We start from the raw sequence: 18,226 nt of genomic DNA, 5'->3' as shown, positions 1-18,226 counted from the left end.
AGGCTCAAAGAAACAAAATACAACATTCCAGTCAGGTCTGTGTACTCCGTATTAATCAAATAGGAGAATATCTCAGACTTCCATGGCACCTAAGGATATAAAAACTGCTCCCTCCCCCAGAGGCCAAATAATCAGCAAACACTCCCCTTAGGAGTGAAAAGCTTAGTAAAATATCTGGGCATTTAGAAAACCTAGTTCTACATAAGAAACACACTATCACTTTCCCTATGGATAGCTTAATTTATCCTCCCCCACAAACCAACCAACCAAGCTGAAGTCAGGCTAGACACAAAGACAGGTGGTCCCTGGGAATTAAGCAGTAAAATTCTTTCCTCCCCAAATACCCTACTCTTAGGATTTTTATTTCATCAAGATGAAAGGTACCTGGCTTTTCTTGCTGAAGAGCTGCCAGCCATTGGTGTCAAACTCTTTCCTTTTCTTGTCAATGCTTTCTTGCTTTAGGTATTGCCTAAAGGTATCAGGAGAGAATGAGATAAGCAGTGGGGAACATCGATGACAGCTGCCACACTAAGAAGGGGCTGACAATCCCTAAGAACAAATTTGTTTCATCTGCTCTTCTCAGGAAGAGTATATAATGCTGGGCAGGGAATCCCTGGATTGTTAAGTTTTCTCCAGAGCTGAGCATGCCTCTTCTAGCTTGTCTCCTAATGTCCACTCTGTCAACTCAAAAGGAACATGACCTCTGCCTCTAATAGTTAAGCTCCTTCTACCTACCATTCCTTCTGAGGAACAATTCTTTTTATTCTTTTCCTTGGTTTATATGGTCCTTTAGAACTCAATCTAATGGAAGAAAAGTGTTTTTCTGGTACTATTGAGGTATTTATTTACTATTGTTAGGCTTGGCTCTCCTATCTAAAAATTAAATCCAAATCAACAATGTATTGAGTGCATACCTTTGATAGAGCACTCTTTTAAGTGCAAACTGTTCACCATTGTGGAATCTACTTCCTCCTGGCCATCAGAGTGGTACAGTGAGGAATAGGTATTTTGGAAAATGAAACAGGTGGAGCATAAAGAGATTTGCATTCTGGTCCACCTGAGCCACTAACTAATAGGACCTGGGCAAATCAAAGGCACCTCTGTGGGCCTTGGTCTCATCTGAAAAATTAGGAGGTTGGATTAAATGATTTCTAAGTAGCATCTATATCTTTATATCTAGTCTATATTTTAGGGCATTAGGATAGTAATTGCTCCCATTAAGGCATACTTTGGTATTGTTTTAAAATTAAACTTACTTAGATACAAAATACGCATTTTTACTTAATATGAAGATTTTATCAATCACTCCATTGAAGGTATCAAACAACTGAGTTCAATTACTGGAAAAACACCATCTATACACGATATCAAACTCTTCTGTCCTCAACTCCCTACTTACAAGAGGATTCTGCAGGCTTCATTGTTTATCCCACCCATAGAGTCGTAATAGGTAATATTCTTCTTTCTAAAGTCCACAACCTGAGAATAAGAAAAAAAATCTGTGTGTTTACAAAATGAAGAAAATCAGTTTATCAGCTTTTTCCCTTCCCTGCCCTTTGGAACCTTTTGCCAGACTTCCTACAAAATCATGACAAGTTTGACTGATATTTTACATTATATTATGCTTAATCTGTAGAGAAAAAAATGGTTATTTACATAAAACTATGATGGCACTGATCAACAGATGGCCTCATTGCTGTGAAGCCTTTTTCTAATGTTCATTCTCTCCTTCTGCAAAGTGGGCAACAGTGAAGAAACTACATGATTTTCAGGGAATATAAGGTGAGTATCTCAAAATCATTTCCACAAAGTTTCAGAAAGATGGTGAGCAGATTCTGGGTTTTATTTCTTTATATTGAGAAGTTCCTTTTGGCTTTATGCTTTTCAAATGTAATCCAAAACAGACTGTGAAATAGTTTTATTAACACATTAAGCTAATGCTCACAGAGTCATAAAAATATTAAATTACCAAGTATGCAAGGTAAGTTATGATTAGGCTGAAAATAACAGTCACAGAATCTGAGTGGCAGCATCATTAATAAGTCACTTTTTCCCCCCATGCCTTCCTTTAAGGCTGCTTAGACACCCTATAACTCTCTTTTAAATATTTCTAGAAAAGGAAATTCCACAGCTTTCTTCAAAATCTATATCCCAATCTTGATAGGAAGTTCATTGATCTATCTGATTTTAGTCAACCTACTACTAAACACTCTTTTTCTCAATAATCAAGGGAACATGTAGAACTACTACTCACTACCCTCTGTGTGTTCTATAGTTACATAGCTTTTACATTTTATCAAAAATGAAAGGGGTACTCACAGCTAGACACCAGTGTACTCCCAGGTGAATGGGCACCAAAAGAATGTCAACAGAAAATACATCTACTTTCTTTGTCCAACGTTTCACTGCCTGATAACCAGCTGTTTTTAATTTAGTGAAGAAAAAGGTATTAAATGCATGCACACTTGGCAAGCCCTTCTCTTTACTTCGCTCCATCAGCATATTCATGTAGAAATTAATGATCTGTGGGAAGAAATTACACCTGTTAGAATAGACGCTCAGGCCTAGCCTTTCAAAATAGTTGCAGTTGCTATGTTGAATAGCATATGTAATTGTTTCCTAATAAACGGAATTAAGTCTTCAACATCCAACAGACTCATTTCTCTAAATCAAATTCTGACTAGAAGGGGGAAGACTGAAGTGCTATAAATGGTGAAAAGAGAAAAAGCTGACATATATATTTTGGGGTTGAGGGTACAAATGAGCAGACGTTGGCGAGGCTTGTAGAAGACTGAAGGTTAGGTCAAAAGACTGCAGAAAGAGGGGTGTTAAGGTGAGGCTTACAGAAAAGGAAAGGAAGGCATGCAAGCAGTTTAATAATGCACATTAGCAGTTACCTTTATCTACTGGAACTGTGTGAGCAATTTAAGTAGATACTGAGCTCAGTTAGAGCCTAGTGTTAGTCAAGTTAAAATCAAGAACTCAAACTTTATATGAGAGCCACATGGTTTTACACAAAGATGGAAAACTCTGCTCCATGGTTAAAGACTGCCTTTTCAACTTAATAACCCATCCTGCAGAGGCAAACTCTTTTGGTCTCAAGTAGAACTAAGTGACAGGAGAAGCCATCAATTATACTGGAAAAACACCTGTAAACTGATAGTAGCTCACCAATGTCACCTTTATATAAAGGCACACATGGAAGTATAAAAACCTACCTTATATGAGACCTAAAGTCAAGTCACAAACATGAAGAATAACGTTCTACCCCAGAATCTACATGGTTAGCTTTCTCATCTTTGTTGATTCCATTTATGCCTTCAATATTAAGTGTGGAAAGAAATTACAATGGCTAAGTGGGGAGATGTGTGATTCTTTCTGTTACTGAAACGACATCTTCTCTAATAGTGACTACGTTGTGTATGGTTCCATTAGGTCCAGGACTCTTTGGTACTAAAACTTGAAAGTTATTGTGCCGGAAGTTACTGCATACTTACTTTATGTGGCCAGCTGAGGTCAGGCCAGTGTGTGTCAACTGCAAGGAATGAATGGGCTAACTGATCCACAGCTTGGAAATATGACTAAGAAAACAGGCACATTTTTCAGAATGCTTTTTGGGGAATGGGAAAATGCCCCTGTTCTTTGACAAATATTTACACACCAGGATGCCAGAACAGTGAGCTACTGCCCAACAGTAAGCAACGACATACTGGGTAGGCAGCAGGGAACACTGCCAGGAACACCGGAGCATGGTCTAGACTAGAGAAAGGGCCTATAGATGAGGATGCCTAGGCAGCTGCGGGAAAACCACTCGCCATGAGGCAGAGCTCTGAGGTGGGGGAAGGCTAGGACTGAAGAAAGACACTGTTTTCTCTGCAGCTCTGATGACTGAGCAACAGGCCCAGCCAGCCCAAAGGACTCAGGTTGTGGCTTATTCTCTGCCTAGTGAGATGCCCAATAGATAACTGGAGCTCAGTTGTTATAGATAATAATTAATCAAGACACAATTAGAATCAGGTATTTCTCAACTATAAGTTTTCAGTCTAACTCTGCCCCTCAGGATAATGGTGCTAAAGACTGCCTCTAGGTTTCTGAAGGCAGCCACAAATGCAGTAGGATCTTCCCAGCAAGTACAGATTTCTAGGCGGTAAACTATGTTCTCTAACAAGCAAAAATTGGCAAGAAGGAATTCACTGATTCCTCTGGCCTTCTACCCATCTTATAATGTTGGCCATGTTATAGGGTAAACCCTTCAATCCAAGACATAAGCAGATGACCTGTCAGTTACTGTAAGCAAAACCTTCCATAGGGGCAGACAGCTTATATATTCCAACAAGAAATAAGGACTGAAGCAGGAGGTGAAAGGAATCAGGCACAGAGATAAGGACGGTGAAGCACGTGACTGCCATGGAGATACATCTCCCTTAGGTGCCTATCAGAGATTACCTCTGGAATTGTAAGTCTGAAGTGAAAAAAAAAAAAAAAAAAAAAAAAGAATGACATAAATGAGTGTCATGCTATACATCACTATTCTATTTTTCAAGAGGAAAGAGTTCCGGAAACCAAGGAAGCTTAGCTGGACTTAACACAGCCTGAGTTTCGCTTGTTTTTTCACCTTGAGAGGGTTCACTAGAAAGCTAAAGACCAACACAGCTGAACAAGAACAGAGAACCCCAGTGATCAGACACCATGGTATCTGTTCCCTTTGAGAATTCCTCTTCCATTGCTGCACCCAACCAAAGCTTCTCAACTAAGAGGGAAATGGCTTCCTCCAAAGTCAACTAGTTAATTAGCTCTAAGGAATGATCTGGGTTCTTTTTCATTTCCCCTAGATCCCAGTAGAAGGGAGTTTGGTGACCTCAATGCTCCCCACATTAGCTGAGAATGTAAATCTGACATCCAAGGCAGAATTTGGATTCAAGTCTTTCTCCTCAATTTTTTAGCTATTACTCCATCCAAATGAGGAAAATTGCCATAGTTCAGCCAAGACACAATCAAACCAAAAAAACAAGCTAAGAGAGAACAAAAAAGTCCTACATGTCATCTCACAGAGGAGGGCTGAAGACGAAGGAAAAAGAAATGAGAGAAGGGATCACAGTGTTCAAGATGAAAGAGGAGCAGTGATGGTGACAGCATTTGCTTGACTTTTGTGAAGACAACGGTCCCCCACGCCAAGTTGGCAACAGCCCTTTCCTCAAACAAGACTCTCTTAGCACCAGCAGATCCTAAATTCCCTTTGAAATAAGGAGATAAAAGTAGATGAGCCCTGTGCTTGCTGTTTTTCTCATCAATATACCACAATCTGAGGACTAACTGTCAACGTTAGTCCACCTGTCACCTTTTCTGGGACCCACACTTGCCTCTATTTGCTCACTGTGGCTCTTGGTGCTTAAGGAGCTACCCTTCCTGCTGCCTTCGCAGCCTTGGCCATAAGCGTCTACTTGTTTATGCAGTCATGTTTAGGGATGGGTGGGTTGTTTATAGTGCCTTGTTCCTTTGAGATTTTATTTGAAGAGCTGCCAGGCTGAAGCTGAAAAAAGCTTTTCTTTCAGAGAAAAGCCTACAATGTTTTCAAACTAAGGATTCAATCCTTTTCCTGTACGTTACCACAATGACATAAATGACCAATGCTATTTGTATCTTCCTTCTTCCCCAATAAACCAGCCAAACTATTGTTTTCTCATGTTTTCAGAATTAAAACATTTCACTACCAGTAAAGTCTTGACTTTTAGCCATTCTCATGCTTATACTTTGAACCCTTCTAATTAGCTTGAGAAAAAATGTTCTAAAAGGCCTGGGCATGACAATACTTCTGAGCAGAGATCAAGACAACTTTTGGGGAGACAGAAGCCATTTTCCCAATTTTACCTCTCTAGATTTTCACCTTGACCTCCCCATTCTGATTTTCAAATTAAATTTACCCTTGTCAACCACAAAGTCCAAAAGACTAACAGCAGCATTTGAATAGTACAGTTCAGGTCATTCACTCATAGGAGCTAACCTAGTAATATTATAGAAACCAGGAAGGCAGGTTTCCCTCACTGCAAACACGCACACAGAATTTTTCTTACATGCCAATTCAAGGAACAAATTATCAGAATTATAGCTAAACTTTCAGAGAAAGACAGGCAAGCAACATGTTTATGGAGTCATTTATGGAGAATAACTACTATTCTCCGTGTGACCTTGCATAAATCCCTGGTTAATCATGGCTAGTTCTATTTAGAAACACTTCAAATAATGTGGAAGCCAGAGTCACGTTAGAAAACTTTAGTTCTGATCATTTTATTCCACACATAAGTGTACAGCAATGGTGGATTCATCATATTCACTTAACTAGTTTATTTCATTTTGCCTAGTTTTTTTCCTTCTTATGCAATTAGCTTTTATTCTCTAAGGAAAACCTATTCCTAAGGCTAGGTTTGTCTGGTTGAACTTAATGTTTTGCAGGCTGTTTCCTCTCTTTACTGAGCATCACTCAGATTTAACTACTCCTTGGAAAAATTATCAAACTATGACCACTACCAATTCCCCCCATTCCCATCAAAAATATATATTCTGAAAGTCAGAATGCTAGACAAAGCTGGCTGTGGGCTCCTGCCTGTAATCCTAGCACTTTAGGAGGCTAAGGTGGTAGGATCACTTGAGGCCAGGAATTCGAGACCAGGCTGGGCAATATAGTGAGACTTTCTCTCCAAAAACTAAACAAAAAAGCCAGGCATGGTGGCACATTCCTGTGGTCCCAGCTCCTTGGGAGGCTGAGGCAGGAGGATCACTTTAGCCCGGGAGTTTGAGGCTGCAGTGAGCTATGATCACACCACTGCACTCTAGCCTGGATTACAGAGTGAGACCCTGTCTCAGGAAAAAAAAAAAAAAAAGAATGTTCATCAAAATGCAAGTGCTCTGGTTCCAAATTCTGACTCTGCAATAAAAATCAGGTGACTTTGGTACTTCCCTATAAAGTTTTACTTCTTATTTCATACCACCAATCAAGTAGGAATATGCTCTCTATACACCAGGCTATTGTGATGCTGAATAGCTGGGAGATACCTCTTTCTTTTCAGAGATGAAGCTTACCAAGTAGGTAATTAGTCTGCCTGGTTAGCTTGGTTTCAGTGTAATTACAGTCTGCTATGTAGATTCTATCTTAATTCCTCCTTCACCATCCTCCTGTCCCCCATATTTCCTATGAGTTTGTTCCTCATTGGCCTTTCACTAGCTGGTGAAGTTAGAAATACTGTATTCCAACAGTCCAATGCTTTTCCAATTGGAAACAACTGGTAATAACTAATATGGGTTTATAGAGTAGAACACATTCCCCAAAAAAGAGACATGTCAGCTTGCTATTTTTCCAATTCATCCACATAAATTGACAGCAAGGAATCAGAGGGAGAATAGGGTTTTGGAGGGAAAATAATAGAGAGACAAGAAGTGCTCCAGTTATCCTGCTTCTCCACGTAGGATAGGGCATAGAGGACTGAGTAGAGGAAAAAGTGTTTCTGGTGTACAAACATTTGGGTGCATAGGATCAATCTACCTGTTCCAGTCTTCTATACCCTTACTGATTTTCTACTTATTCTATCCATTACTCAGAGGCAGTGAAACCTCCAACAGTAATAGATTTTCCTATTTCTCCTTTCAGTTCTATCAGATTATGCTTCACATATTTCAAAGTTCTGTTATTAGGTATGTACATATTTAGGCTGTTAAGCCTTCTTGATGAACTGACCCCTTTATCATTAAGAAATGTCTCTATTACTGATAATATTCCTTGTTCTGAAATCTAATTTGTATAATGTTAATAAGTCACTTTTTCCTTTGAGTCATGTTTGCAGGGTATATTTTTTCTGTCCTTTAACTTTTGTAAACCTATGTCTTTACATTTAAAATGGTTTCTTGGCCAGGCGCAGTGGCTCACATCTGTAATCCCAGCACTCTGGGAGGCCAAGGCAGGTGGGTCACCTGAGGTCAGGAGTTCGAGACCAGGCTGGCCAATATGGTGAAACCCCATCTCTGCTAAAAATAGACAAATTAGTTGGGTGTGGTGGCAGATGCCTGTAATCCCAGCTACTCAGGGGGCTAGGGCAGGAGAATCGCTTGAACCTGGGAGGCTGAGGTTGCAGTGAGCCAAGATCACGCCATTTGTACTCCAGCCTGGGCAACAAGACCAAAATTCCGTCTCAAAAATAAATAATAAATAAATGGTTTCTTACAGACAGCTTTTTAATCCAATCTGACAATCTCTGCCTCTTTTCACATATATGTAAAATAGATATAACATACATATAAACATATACATGTTTAAAATATATACATTTTTAAAAACTAGAATATTTATTGTGTGACTAAGCATTGAAACTCTTAAGATGAACTGGATGACGCAACTCCTGCCCTTCTTGGGTGCAGGTGTTGTTCCTTCACAGAATCCATGCCTAAATCTGCAGTATACAATGTTTAGGTGCTTCATTCAACCAGTCGCGGTGGTATTTTCTTTTAGCCTTGGCAGTCCAGTTATACTTTCTCTTGTGCTTAGCAGGGGAGCCACATTTGCCACAGGTTGACTTCTGAAGGTGGTAGGCCTTACAGCCACAGAGGCAGCACAACTTGTGTATCATATCACGACACTTTCCAAACGGCGATGTTCCCTTCATCTTATTATCCTTATGGATACCTGCCAGACACCCTCACCAATGAATCCTTTTGCTGTTACACAGGGCCAAACATTCCCACATTTCTTCCCTCAGCTCTTAACTGAGGTCAGAACTGTGCAGGCTCCCCAAAGATCAGACTGAAGCAAGGGACACAGTGTGTGGCTCCAGCTCCACGATTATGGGCTTGGTCCCCCAGGCATCAGTCAGCAGCTACTCTTCTGGCTCACAAGGGCCACTGCATGCCTTTTTCCCGCCCACCAGCTTCCCTTATCCGGAAATTTGCTGGCCTCCCCAAGGATAGCCAATCTCTGCCTTTTAATTGGATGTTTACCCTATACTGTTCAGTAAGGCAGCCACTAGCCAAATGTGACTATTGAGCACCTGAAATGTGATTAATCCAACTGGAGATGTGCTATAAGTGTAAAATGCTTAGCACATTTCAAAGAGAAGGTAAAATATCTCAATAGTATTTTGACTACATGCCAAAATGACATATTTTGTTAAATAATATGTTATTGAATATATATATTATTGAATATATAAATATATTACATATTATTGAATATATAAATATATTACATATTATTGAATATATAAATATATTACATATTATTTAATATATAATATGTATTTATATATAATATATTAATGTATAATGTATAATATAATATATATTAATATATTTACATATTATATAATATATAACTATATAAATATATAATACACTCATATTAGTAATATATGTAATATATATCAATATAATATATAATATAATTTAATCCATTATATATTATTTAATATATAGTATATATAGTATATATTAAATATATAGTATATATAGTATATAGTATATATTAAATATATAGTATATATAGTATATATTATTTAATTTATTATATATTATTTAGTATATATTACATATAAAATATATCATTTAATATTTTATATATAAAAATATAAAATATATATATATATATTTTGAGACAAAGTCTCACTCTGTCACCCAGGCTGGAGTGCAGTGGTGTGATCTTGGCTCACTGCAACCTCCACCTCCCGGGTTCAAGCGATTCTCGTGCCTCAGTGTCCCAGGTAGTTGGGATTACAGGTGCCTGCCACCACACCTGGCTAATTTTTATATTTTTAGTAGAGACGGGGTTTCAGCATGTTGGTCAGGCCAGTCTCAAATTCCTGACCTCAGGTGATCCACCTGCCTCTGCCTCCCAAAGTGCTGGGATTACAGGCGTGAGCCACTGTACCTGACCTATATTATATATATTTTTATGTAAAAATATATTATTTATATATAACATATATTACATATATATTACTTTATATATGTATATATTTTCTAATTGAAACAGAGTCTTGCTCTGTCACCCAGGCTGGAGTACAGTGGCGCGATCTCAGCTCACTGCAACCTCTGCTTCCTAGGTTCAAGTGAATCTCCTGCCTCAACCTCCCAATTATAGGCACACACCATGATGACAGGCTAATTTTTTTAATTTTTAGTAGAGACAGGGTTTCGCCATGTTGGCCACGCTGGTCTCAAACTCCGGACCTCAAGTGATGCACCCACCTTGGCCTCCCAAAGTGCTGGGATTCCAGACGTGAGCCACTGTGCCTGGCCTTAAATATGTTAAAATTAATTTCACCTGTTTCATTTTATTTTCTTTTTTTTGAGATAAAGTCTCACTCCACTGCCCAGGCTGGAGTGCAGTGGTGTGATCTCAGTCACTGTAACCTCCGCCTCCCGGGTTCAGGCGATTGTCCTGCCTCAGCCTCCCAGGTAGCTGAGATTACAGGCATGCACCACCATGCCTGGCTAATTTTTGTATTTTTTGTAGAGACAGGGTTTCACCATGTTGGCCAGGCTGGTCTCAAACTCCTGACCTCAAGTGATCTACCCGCCTTGGCCTCCCAAAGTGCTGGGATTACAGGCATAAGCCGCTGCACTCAGCCCATTTTACTATTTTTAAAGTAACTATTAGACAATTTAAAATATGTGGATCACATTATATTTCTATTGGACAATGTTGACCTAGATAATTTACATTTAATATCAATGTGGTTGGGTTTAAATCTACCATCTTGCTCTGTTTTCCTATTTGTTCTTTTTATCTTTTTTCTTCTTTCCAAAACCTTTTGGATTTTTAAAGCTCCATTTTGTCTCCATTATTGGCTTAGTAAATATATCTTGCTCTTTATTTTTTAGTGGTTACTCTATGATTTACTATGCCTTTAACTTATCATAGTCTACCTTCATATAACATTATACCACCTTATGAGGCCGGGCGCGGTGGCTCACGCCTGTAATCCCAGCACTTTGGGAGGCCAAGGCGGGTGGACCACGAGGTCAGGAGATCGAGACCATCCTGGCTAACACGGTGAAACCCCATCTCTACTAAAAATACAAAAAATTAGCCGGGCGAGGTGGCGGGCGCCTGTAGTCCCAGCTACTCGGGAGGCTGAGGCAGGAGAATGGCATCAACCCCAGGGGGTGGAGCCTGCAGTGAGCCGAGATTGCACCACTGCACTCCAGCCTGGGCGACAGTGAGACTCTGTCTCAAAAAAAAAAAAAAAAAAAAAAATTAATATACCACCTTATGTAGAGTATAAGGATCTTCCAATAGTTTATTTGTCCATTTTGTCTCCTTCTTTGTGCTGTGATTATATTTTACTTCTATATGTTATAAATCCCACAGTATGTTGTTTTAGTTCTGCCTTAGTCACCTGTCTTCTAGAGATATGAAAAAATGAGAGCAATTCCACTCCTCTTCATTCCTTTGTGTGGACTGACATTTCCATTTGATATTTTTCTTCTGCCTTAAGAACACGTAATATTTCTTCTGGTACAGGTCTGTTGGTGATGAATTCTATCAGCATTTGTCTGGAAAAGTACAGCCTTACTTTTTGAAAGATATATTTGCTGGGTATAGAATTTCTACTGACAAATTTGTTTCTTCTGCAGTACTTTAAAGATGTAGCTACATTGTCTTCTGGCCTACATCGTTTCTGAAAGTTATTCCTATCTTTGTTCTTCTGTACTTAATGTGCCTTTTTCCTTCTGGTTGCACTTAATATTTTTATCACCAGTTTTCAGCAACTTGATTACTATACATTTTAGCATGGTGTTTCTTCTACTTGGGGTATGGAGAACTTCTCAAACTTGTCAGTTCAGTTTTCAAATTTGGAAAATCTTCCACCATTATTTCTTCAAATACTTTTTCTAACACCACCTATACATCCACCTTTCCTTCTGGGACTCCAATTATATGCTTAACCTGTCTGGTATAATTCCACAGCTCACTGATGCTCTTGACATCTTTCTTTGGCTCTTTTTGTGTGTCTCATATTCAAGTTTCTATTGCTATTCAAGTTTACGAATTTTTTCTTATGAAGTGTCTAATCTACTGTTAATACTACCTTATGTATTTTTATTTCAGATATATTTTTCGTTTCTAGAAGTTCAATGTCGGTCTTGTTTAAAAATATCTTCCATTTCTCTCCCCATGATGTCCATTTTCTTCTATCTTCTTGAATATGTGGAAGATATTTATAGTAACTTTTAAAAAATCCTTGTCTGCTAATTCTATTATTTTGGTCATTTCTGAGTGTTTCTTTTCTCCCTCACCATAAATTGTACTTTCCTTCCTCATGTATGTCTGGTCATTTCTAGTTGGATGCTGGATATTGCAAATTTTATGTTGGGCCTTGTTGTTGCTGGAATTCGTTGTATTCCTTTAAATATTGTTAGGCTTTTCTCTGGGATATAGTTTATTTGGATCAGTTTCAGGCTTTTGAGGCTTGTTTTTAGGCTTTGTGATGGTGGGTCCAGAGCAGCCTTTATTCTAGGGTCAGTTTTCCCCTATTTCTGAGGCAATACCCCTCTGAAGATTCTATTCAATGCCCTGTGACTTAAGAGGTTTTTCTACTCTAACTGGTTGGAACATAAACTATTGACACCTGTGCTGGCTCTAAGACTGTGCTGATTCCTTCTTTCTGGTGGTTCTTTCCCCAGCCTCTGGTAGCTTCTTCTCATACATGCACAAATTGGTACTCAGCCAAAGACTGGAGGGAAGCCCCTCTGCACAGGCTCTACCAGTCCCTCCTTCACAACACACACCCCACCCTAGAAAGCTGGGGATATTACAGCATACATCCCTTTTATTTCCCTTCCCTCAGGGATCACTGCCTGTTATTTCCAACATCTGAAAATTGTTGTTTCATGTTTTGTCTAATTTTCCAGTTAAGTTGAAAGGGTAAATCTTGTTTCCTTTATCATGATCAGAAGCAAAAGTAAGTTTTATTTACTTGTATACCTAAATTATATCCATGTATTTCTAAATTTATCTGATGCCTTTTAAAACAATCCTTAGTCCCTCAAAGGAGAACCATTTGGCCATAAAGAGAAACACAAAGCCTAAAGCAGTACTCAGGACAATAAACCTAGAATCTTAAAGTTGGAAGGGATTCCAGAAGTCATCCAATTCAATCTCCAGGAATTAATACATAGTTTCTAATAATGACACCCATTTGAAAATATTTCCTTCTGTTTCTTGACTGTTTCAATCTACTTCTACTTTTGCAACTAATTTTTCCTCTTCCTTTTTCTAAAAAAGAGACAGGATCTCAGAGTCTTGTTCTGTCACCCACCCTGGAGTGGAGTGCAGTGGCACAATCATAACTCACTGCAGCCTTGACAACGTGGGCTCAAGCAATCCTTCCACCTCAGACTCCCCGTGTTGGGATTACAGGTGTGAGCCACTGCTCCCAGCGTAATTTCTCCTCTCTTTAACTCTATCCTCCCTTCCCTTAATTAGATATTTCTATTAGTAACTAATCTCCTGACCCAGTATAGAAATCCCCATCTACAGTGTCTTGATTTTAACAGTCTTCTTCCCTCCTTTTGTATTCTTGATATGGCAGCCAGTTCCCACATTCCATTTTTGAGACGTTTCATTATATTAATCCTGTCAATCATTAGTCCTTTGAAGTTGTACAGAATTTAACTAAACTCACCTATAGAGAAATCCATTTATGAAAAAAATTTTAAAACCTATTGTATGAATAGGTACTGTGGTCACTCTTCTTTTAGGAACAGGGTATCCTAATGGCTTTCTATACATATCCCAAACATAGGATTTCTGGATTTTATTTTCCTTATAAACTGAATCTGATTCCTTTTACTTCCTGGCTCTTATATTCCTTTTTAACTCTGAAAGCCTACAAAGTATGGTACTTTGTTTATAAAATGTTAAGAATAATGTATCAGTCACCTATTTTGGAGAAAGTTTTAATACATCTTATAAAGCAGGAAACAGAAAAAGAAGAGAAATTATTATTAATGAAAATACCTACTTGAGGGAAGAAGAGGATTGAACAGAGGACAAATCATTTGCAAAAGACTGACAGTTCACAACTGAGAAACAGAATTAAGTTTTGTATTCTTTTTAAGAAACAGAGTCTTACTCTGTCACCCAGTCTAGAGTGCAGTGGCTCAATCATAGCTCACTATAAACTCAAACTCCTAAACTCAAGCAATCCTCCTGCCTTAGCTCAAGCAATCCTCCTGCTTCAGCCTCCTGAACAGCTGGGACTACAGGCACATGCCACCATGGCTGGCTAATTTTTAATTTTTTTTGTAGAGATCAGGTCTTGCTATGTTGCCCAGGCTGCTCTTGAACTCCTGACCTCAGGTGATCCTCTCACCTTAGCCATCCAAAACGCTGGGATTATAGGCATGACCCACTGCATCTGGCCAAAATTCAGTATTCTTCAATGAGTATCAATACTTAAGGATATCTAATAATACTCCATCAGGATGCTAGCTTCTCAAGGGCAGTAACTTTGAAAGCCTATGAAGTATGGTACTTTGAAAATGGTGCTTTTTAAGATAGCTCCCATCATTGTTATTGACATGTGAATTGGCACTCATTTTCAAGGATAACATTATTCTAAACTGAGAAGAAATGCACTCCTTCTACAAAAGTTATGGCTAGGTGTGGTAGGGATAAAGTAGACAAAGAATCTTTCCTTCTTCTCATCTCCTCTAAAATAATGTAATTTCCATTAACTTAGCTTGCTAAAAATCCAGCCTCTGATGGGCCCAGGGAATGGAAAATATGTCCTGATGAATGCTGTCTCTGTAAGGAATCTCACTGAGGTAAATGCCACAGTAAATAGCAAGAACTCAGCTCATATCCTACTCATTGCTGCCCTCTAGGAGATTTTCCATGATTTACAACAAACTAAAGCATACTATCCCTTTAGAGTAACTCACCTCTCCCCACCAGCAATGGCAGGAAACAAATGGCAAAGGACCACAGATCAAAAATAACTTATCAGTGGATACTTATAACTATCCTTGATTTCATTCCCTCCTTTGATTTGGTGAGCTCTTTTTTTCTATTGTTTGAACCAATATTCTAATATCTGAGCCAAAAGAAGCAAAGAGGGTTTCTTCTAAAGAAAGACAGATATTGGTCACAGATATTATTCAGGGAATGATAAGCTTCTGAAATTTTTACCTTATAAACCAACCAGTGGCAAAAAGAATGGGGCTGGCCCCAGAGAAAACCAGCATCCTGGACACGATACATGGCTCCTAAGTTCTATATATCTGATCCTAAGACCAGGATCCAATTTAAGATTCTGAGGTAGTAAGATATAGCAGATAAGACCCAATGCTTAGGTCTTCATCTTGGATCTGCTGTTTACCAGCTGTATAACCTTGCAAGTTTTCAAATCTTTCTATGCCTTGTTTCTTTATCTGTAGAATGAAGAACTATCATATCTACCTCCAAAGATATGATGACTATTACAAGAATAAAACACATAAAACATGAATCGTACCCAATGAGGTAAATGATCAATAGTTATTAGCAAATATTATTTGGAAGGTCTTGATCATACAAAAACAGGATATGGATATCTAAAACATTTAATGATTACTACACTGAGAAACTAAAAATCCTCCACAGCTGTGAAGCTTGAGTATACCCAGATTAGGCAGGGATGCTTATGGAAAGAAGGTACTTAGGAAAACATACCCAACCCAGTTTTCTTTTGCTGTAAAAATAACCTTCTAAAATAAAACAGGTACCTACAGGTTTAGGCTTAGGAATAGATCAGTTTAAAAACTGTAGTGTAATTAATATACTTAAAATAAATTGGAGTTAGGAGGTGAAGACCATAACTTCTCCCCCAATACCTCAAATATTTAATAATAGTATAACTTTTTCAATGTCCATTTAAAAAATATCATACATAAATGGAGGCTATTTTGGAAAGCTTATCATTCATAATATAAGTGATCTAAAATGAGTAGAACTTAGGTAGAAAGGGGAGTAAAACTGGATTCCTATAAAGAAATCCCAAAGTATTCCTTCATGCTGCAACATGGTCAGCTAATACTTATTTGTTCAGAAGAGATGAACTGCAGAATAGGAGCCTTAAAGAGAGTGAGAATACCAATGAGTGAATGTCTTCTTCAATGTTCAAATCTTCAACAAGAAAAGGTAAATTCAGTGGTTCTCAGACTTTAAAATACACCTGAGATGTTTGTTAAAAATGCCTGTCTCCACCACACTCCCTCATAGTTACAAGAATGAAGAGGCCTATGAGAGATGATTCCAATGCAGGACATCCATGGACCACATTTTGAGAAAAAGTGAGATATGCCTTAATTTAACTGCCACTTAATGTTTACTATTTGTATGTAAAAATAGATGCAATGTTACCTCATCATTGAGCCAATTCAGATGGTTTAGAGTTTGAATATCTTTGCGTGTAATGGTCAGGCGAAATGCTTCACTGAGAACTTCATCCTGATTCCCATTACGAAATACATTCTTTATTTCTTTCTCCATTTCCTAAGAAAACAAAAGGTGTCAAGACATCAAACACGCGTGGCTTCAGAAAAACCATATTTCTCACCAAGCCCCATATAATCCCCAGACTATATTTATCACCATTCAATTGTTTATAAATTTACTGTTAATCAGTTTACTTCTAACATTTTGGTTTCTATTCCTTCCCAGTAATCCCCAATTTCTTCTTTCCACTTCATCTAGTCCTCCCTTCTCTTTTTCAACACAACATTCAGATCCTTGTTTCCATATTAATTCCTAAAGTCTGGAACAACCTTCTGCTATCAAATTTTCTAAGCACATGAGAAAAATTATATTTTATATCTCTGGTCCAGATGATTTCCTGAGAAACAAAATTTTTCATAAAAGGTAGTAAGAGAGTAAAGGCAGTATCTTTTAGAAATTACTTTCTTAGAGATCTTTTTTTTTTAAATGTAAAACATGGAATTCAGTACAACTATAATAAGCATGTTATGTTCACCAGCTGCATGGTAGTGTTTCAAAGAGAAGTATGGATAAAGAAACAGGTTATCTAAAAATGTACACAGACCTCCATGTATTTTCCAAATTTTCTATAATGGGTTTTATTACTTAAAAAAAGAGCAAATCTCAGCTTACAATTTGAGGTCAAACTATTGTATGTGTGCATTAAGTAAAAATGCACATGACATGAAAGACAAATGTATTAAATGCTTCTTCACTGAAACTGTTAAAAGCCACCCATAGTTCTTTCATAAATTTTCAATATTTTAAAAATAAAGCCCAGATTGGTATGTAAAATAAGCGAAAGCAGAAATATACAAGAAAATTTAAATAACACGTGTTCTATGGCTTTTTTTTTTTTGTGAGATGGAGTCTTGCCCTGTCACCCAGGCTGAAGTACAGTGGCACGATCTCAGCTCACTGCAACCTCTGCCTGCCGGGTTCAAGCAATTCTCCTGCCTCAGCCTCCTGTGTAGCTGGGATTACAGGCGCATGCCACCACACCCAGCTAATTTTTGTATTTTTGGTAGAGATGGGGTTTCGCCATGTTGGCCAGGCTGGTCTCGAACTCCTGACCTCAAGTGATCCACCCGCTTCAGCCTCCCAAAGTGATAGGATTACAGGCGTAAGCCACCGTGCCCAACCACTATTGCTTTTATGTTTGAAACTCGCCCGAGGGATTCTTTCTAAACATAATACTTGGTAGTGTAGAAATTAAGTGTATATAACTTACCTCTGTAATTTCAGGAAATTCATCTTCACTATCAGTTAATTTATGACCTTTTTTTTGTGTTTCTTGGGCAACAGTAACAGGAATCTCCTTTTCAAGAGGTACACGAAGATGCAGTTCTACTGAATCATGTACTGAATGTTCCTGCTCCTGCAATCTCTGAAAGATAAAACTTCAGAGTAAGTGGGCTAAAGAAATCTGTGGATGTTCCTTGATTTATGATAGGGTTATGTCCCAATAAACCTGTCATAAGTCAAGGAGCATGCTGAAATGCCTATTGCTTTCGCTTTTTTGTAAAGTCAAAAAATCATTAGTCGAACCATCACAAGTAGGGGACTATCTATATTTGTCTTATGTACAATGAGTAGCACTGACTGGACAGACCAAGAACATTTACGACATATCATAACATGCTATGCTACCATACGATCTTGTAATTACAACAGCAATTACCCAAATCTGGGTAACTTTCCAAAATGGTTTCTACTTTGATG

The 18,226-nt window shown here is 38.2% G+C and overlaps 1 protein-coding gene and 1 pseudogene across 2 annotated transcripts in view; both read right to left on the bottom strand.

Annotated features, from left to right (window-relative positions):
* Nucleotides 1-18,226, bottom strand: part of SENP1 (SUMO specific peptidase 1) — a 62,485-nt gene that overhangs the window by 3,710 nt on the left and 40,549 nt on the right. For both annotated transcript variants that reach the window (XM_030816671.1, XM_004088642.3), the window contains exons 12-16: nucleotides 17,736-17,891; nucleotides 16,391-16,522; nucleotides 2,320-2,523; nucleotides 1,400-1,479; nucleotides 385-469 (exon numbers count right to left, since the gene is read on the bottom strand). In XM_030816671.1, the coding sequence (XP_030672531.1) occupies nucleotides 385-469; nucleotides 1,400-1,479; nucleotides 2,320-2,523; nucleotides 16,391-16,522; nucleotides 17,736-17,891 (657 nt within the window). The remainder of the gene's footprint in view (nucleotides 1-384; nucleotides 470-1,399; nucleotides 1,480-2,319; nucleotides 2,524-16,390; nucleotides 16,523-17,735; nucleotides 17,892-18,226) is intronic.
* LOC115836297 lies at nucleotides 8,362-8,651 on the bottom strand (annotated as a pseudogene).

The sequence above is a fragment of the Nomascus leucogenys genome, chromosome 8 (assembly GCF_006542625.1).
Source record: "Nomascus leucogenys isolate Asia chromosome 8, Asia_NLE_v1, whole genome shotgun sequence".
NCBI lineage: Eukaryota > Metazoa > Chordata > Mammalia > Primates > Hylobatidae > Nomascus > Nomascus leucogenys.
The sequence above is the reverse complement of the archived record's forward strand: the minus strand, read 5'-3'. Positions and strand labels throughout refer to the sequence as shown.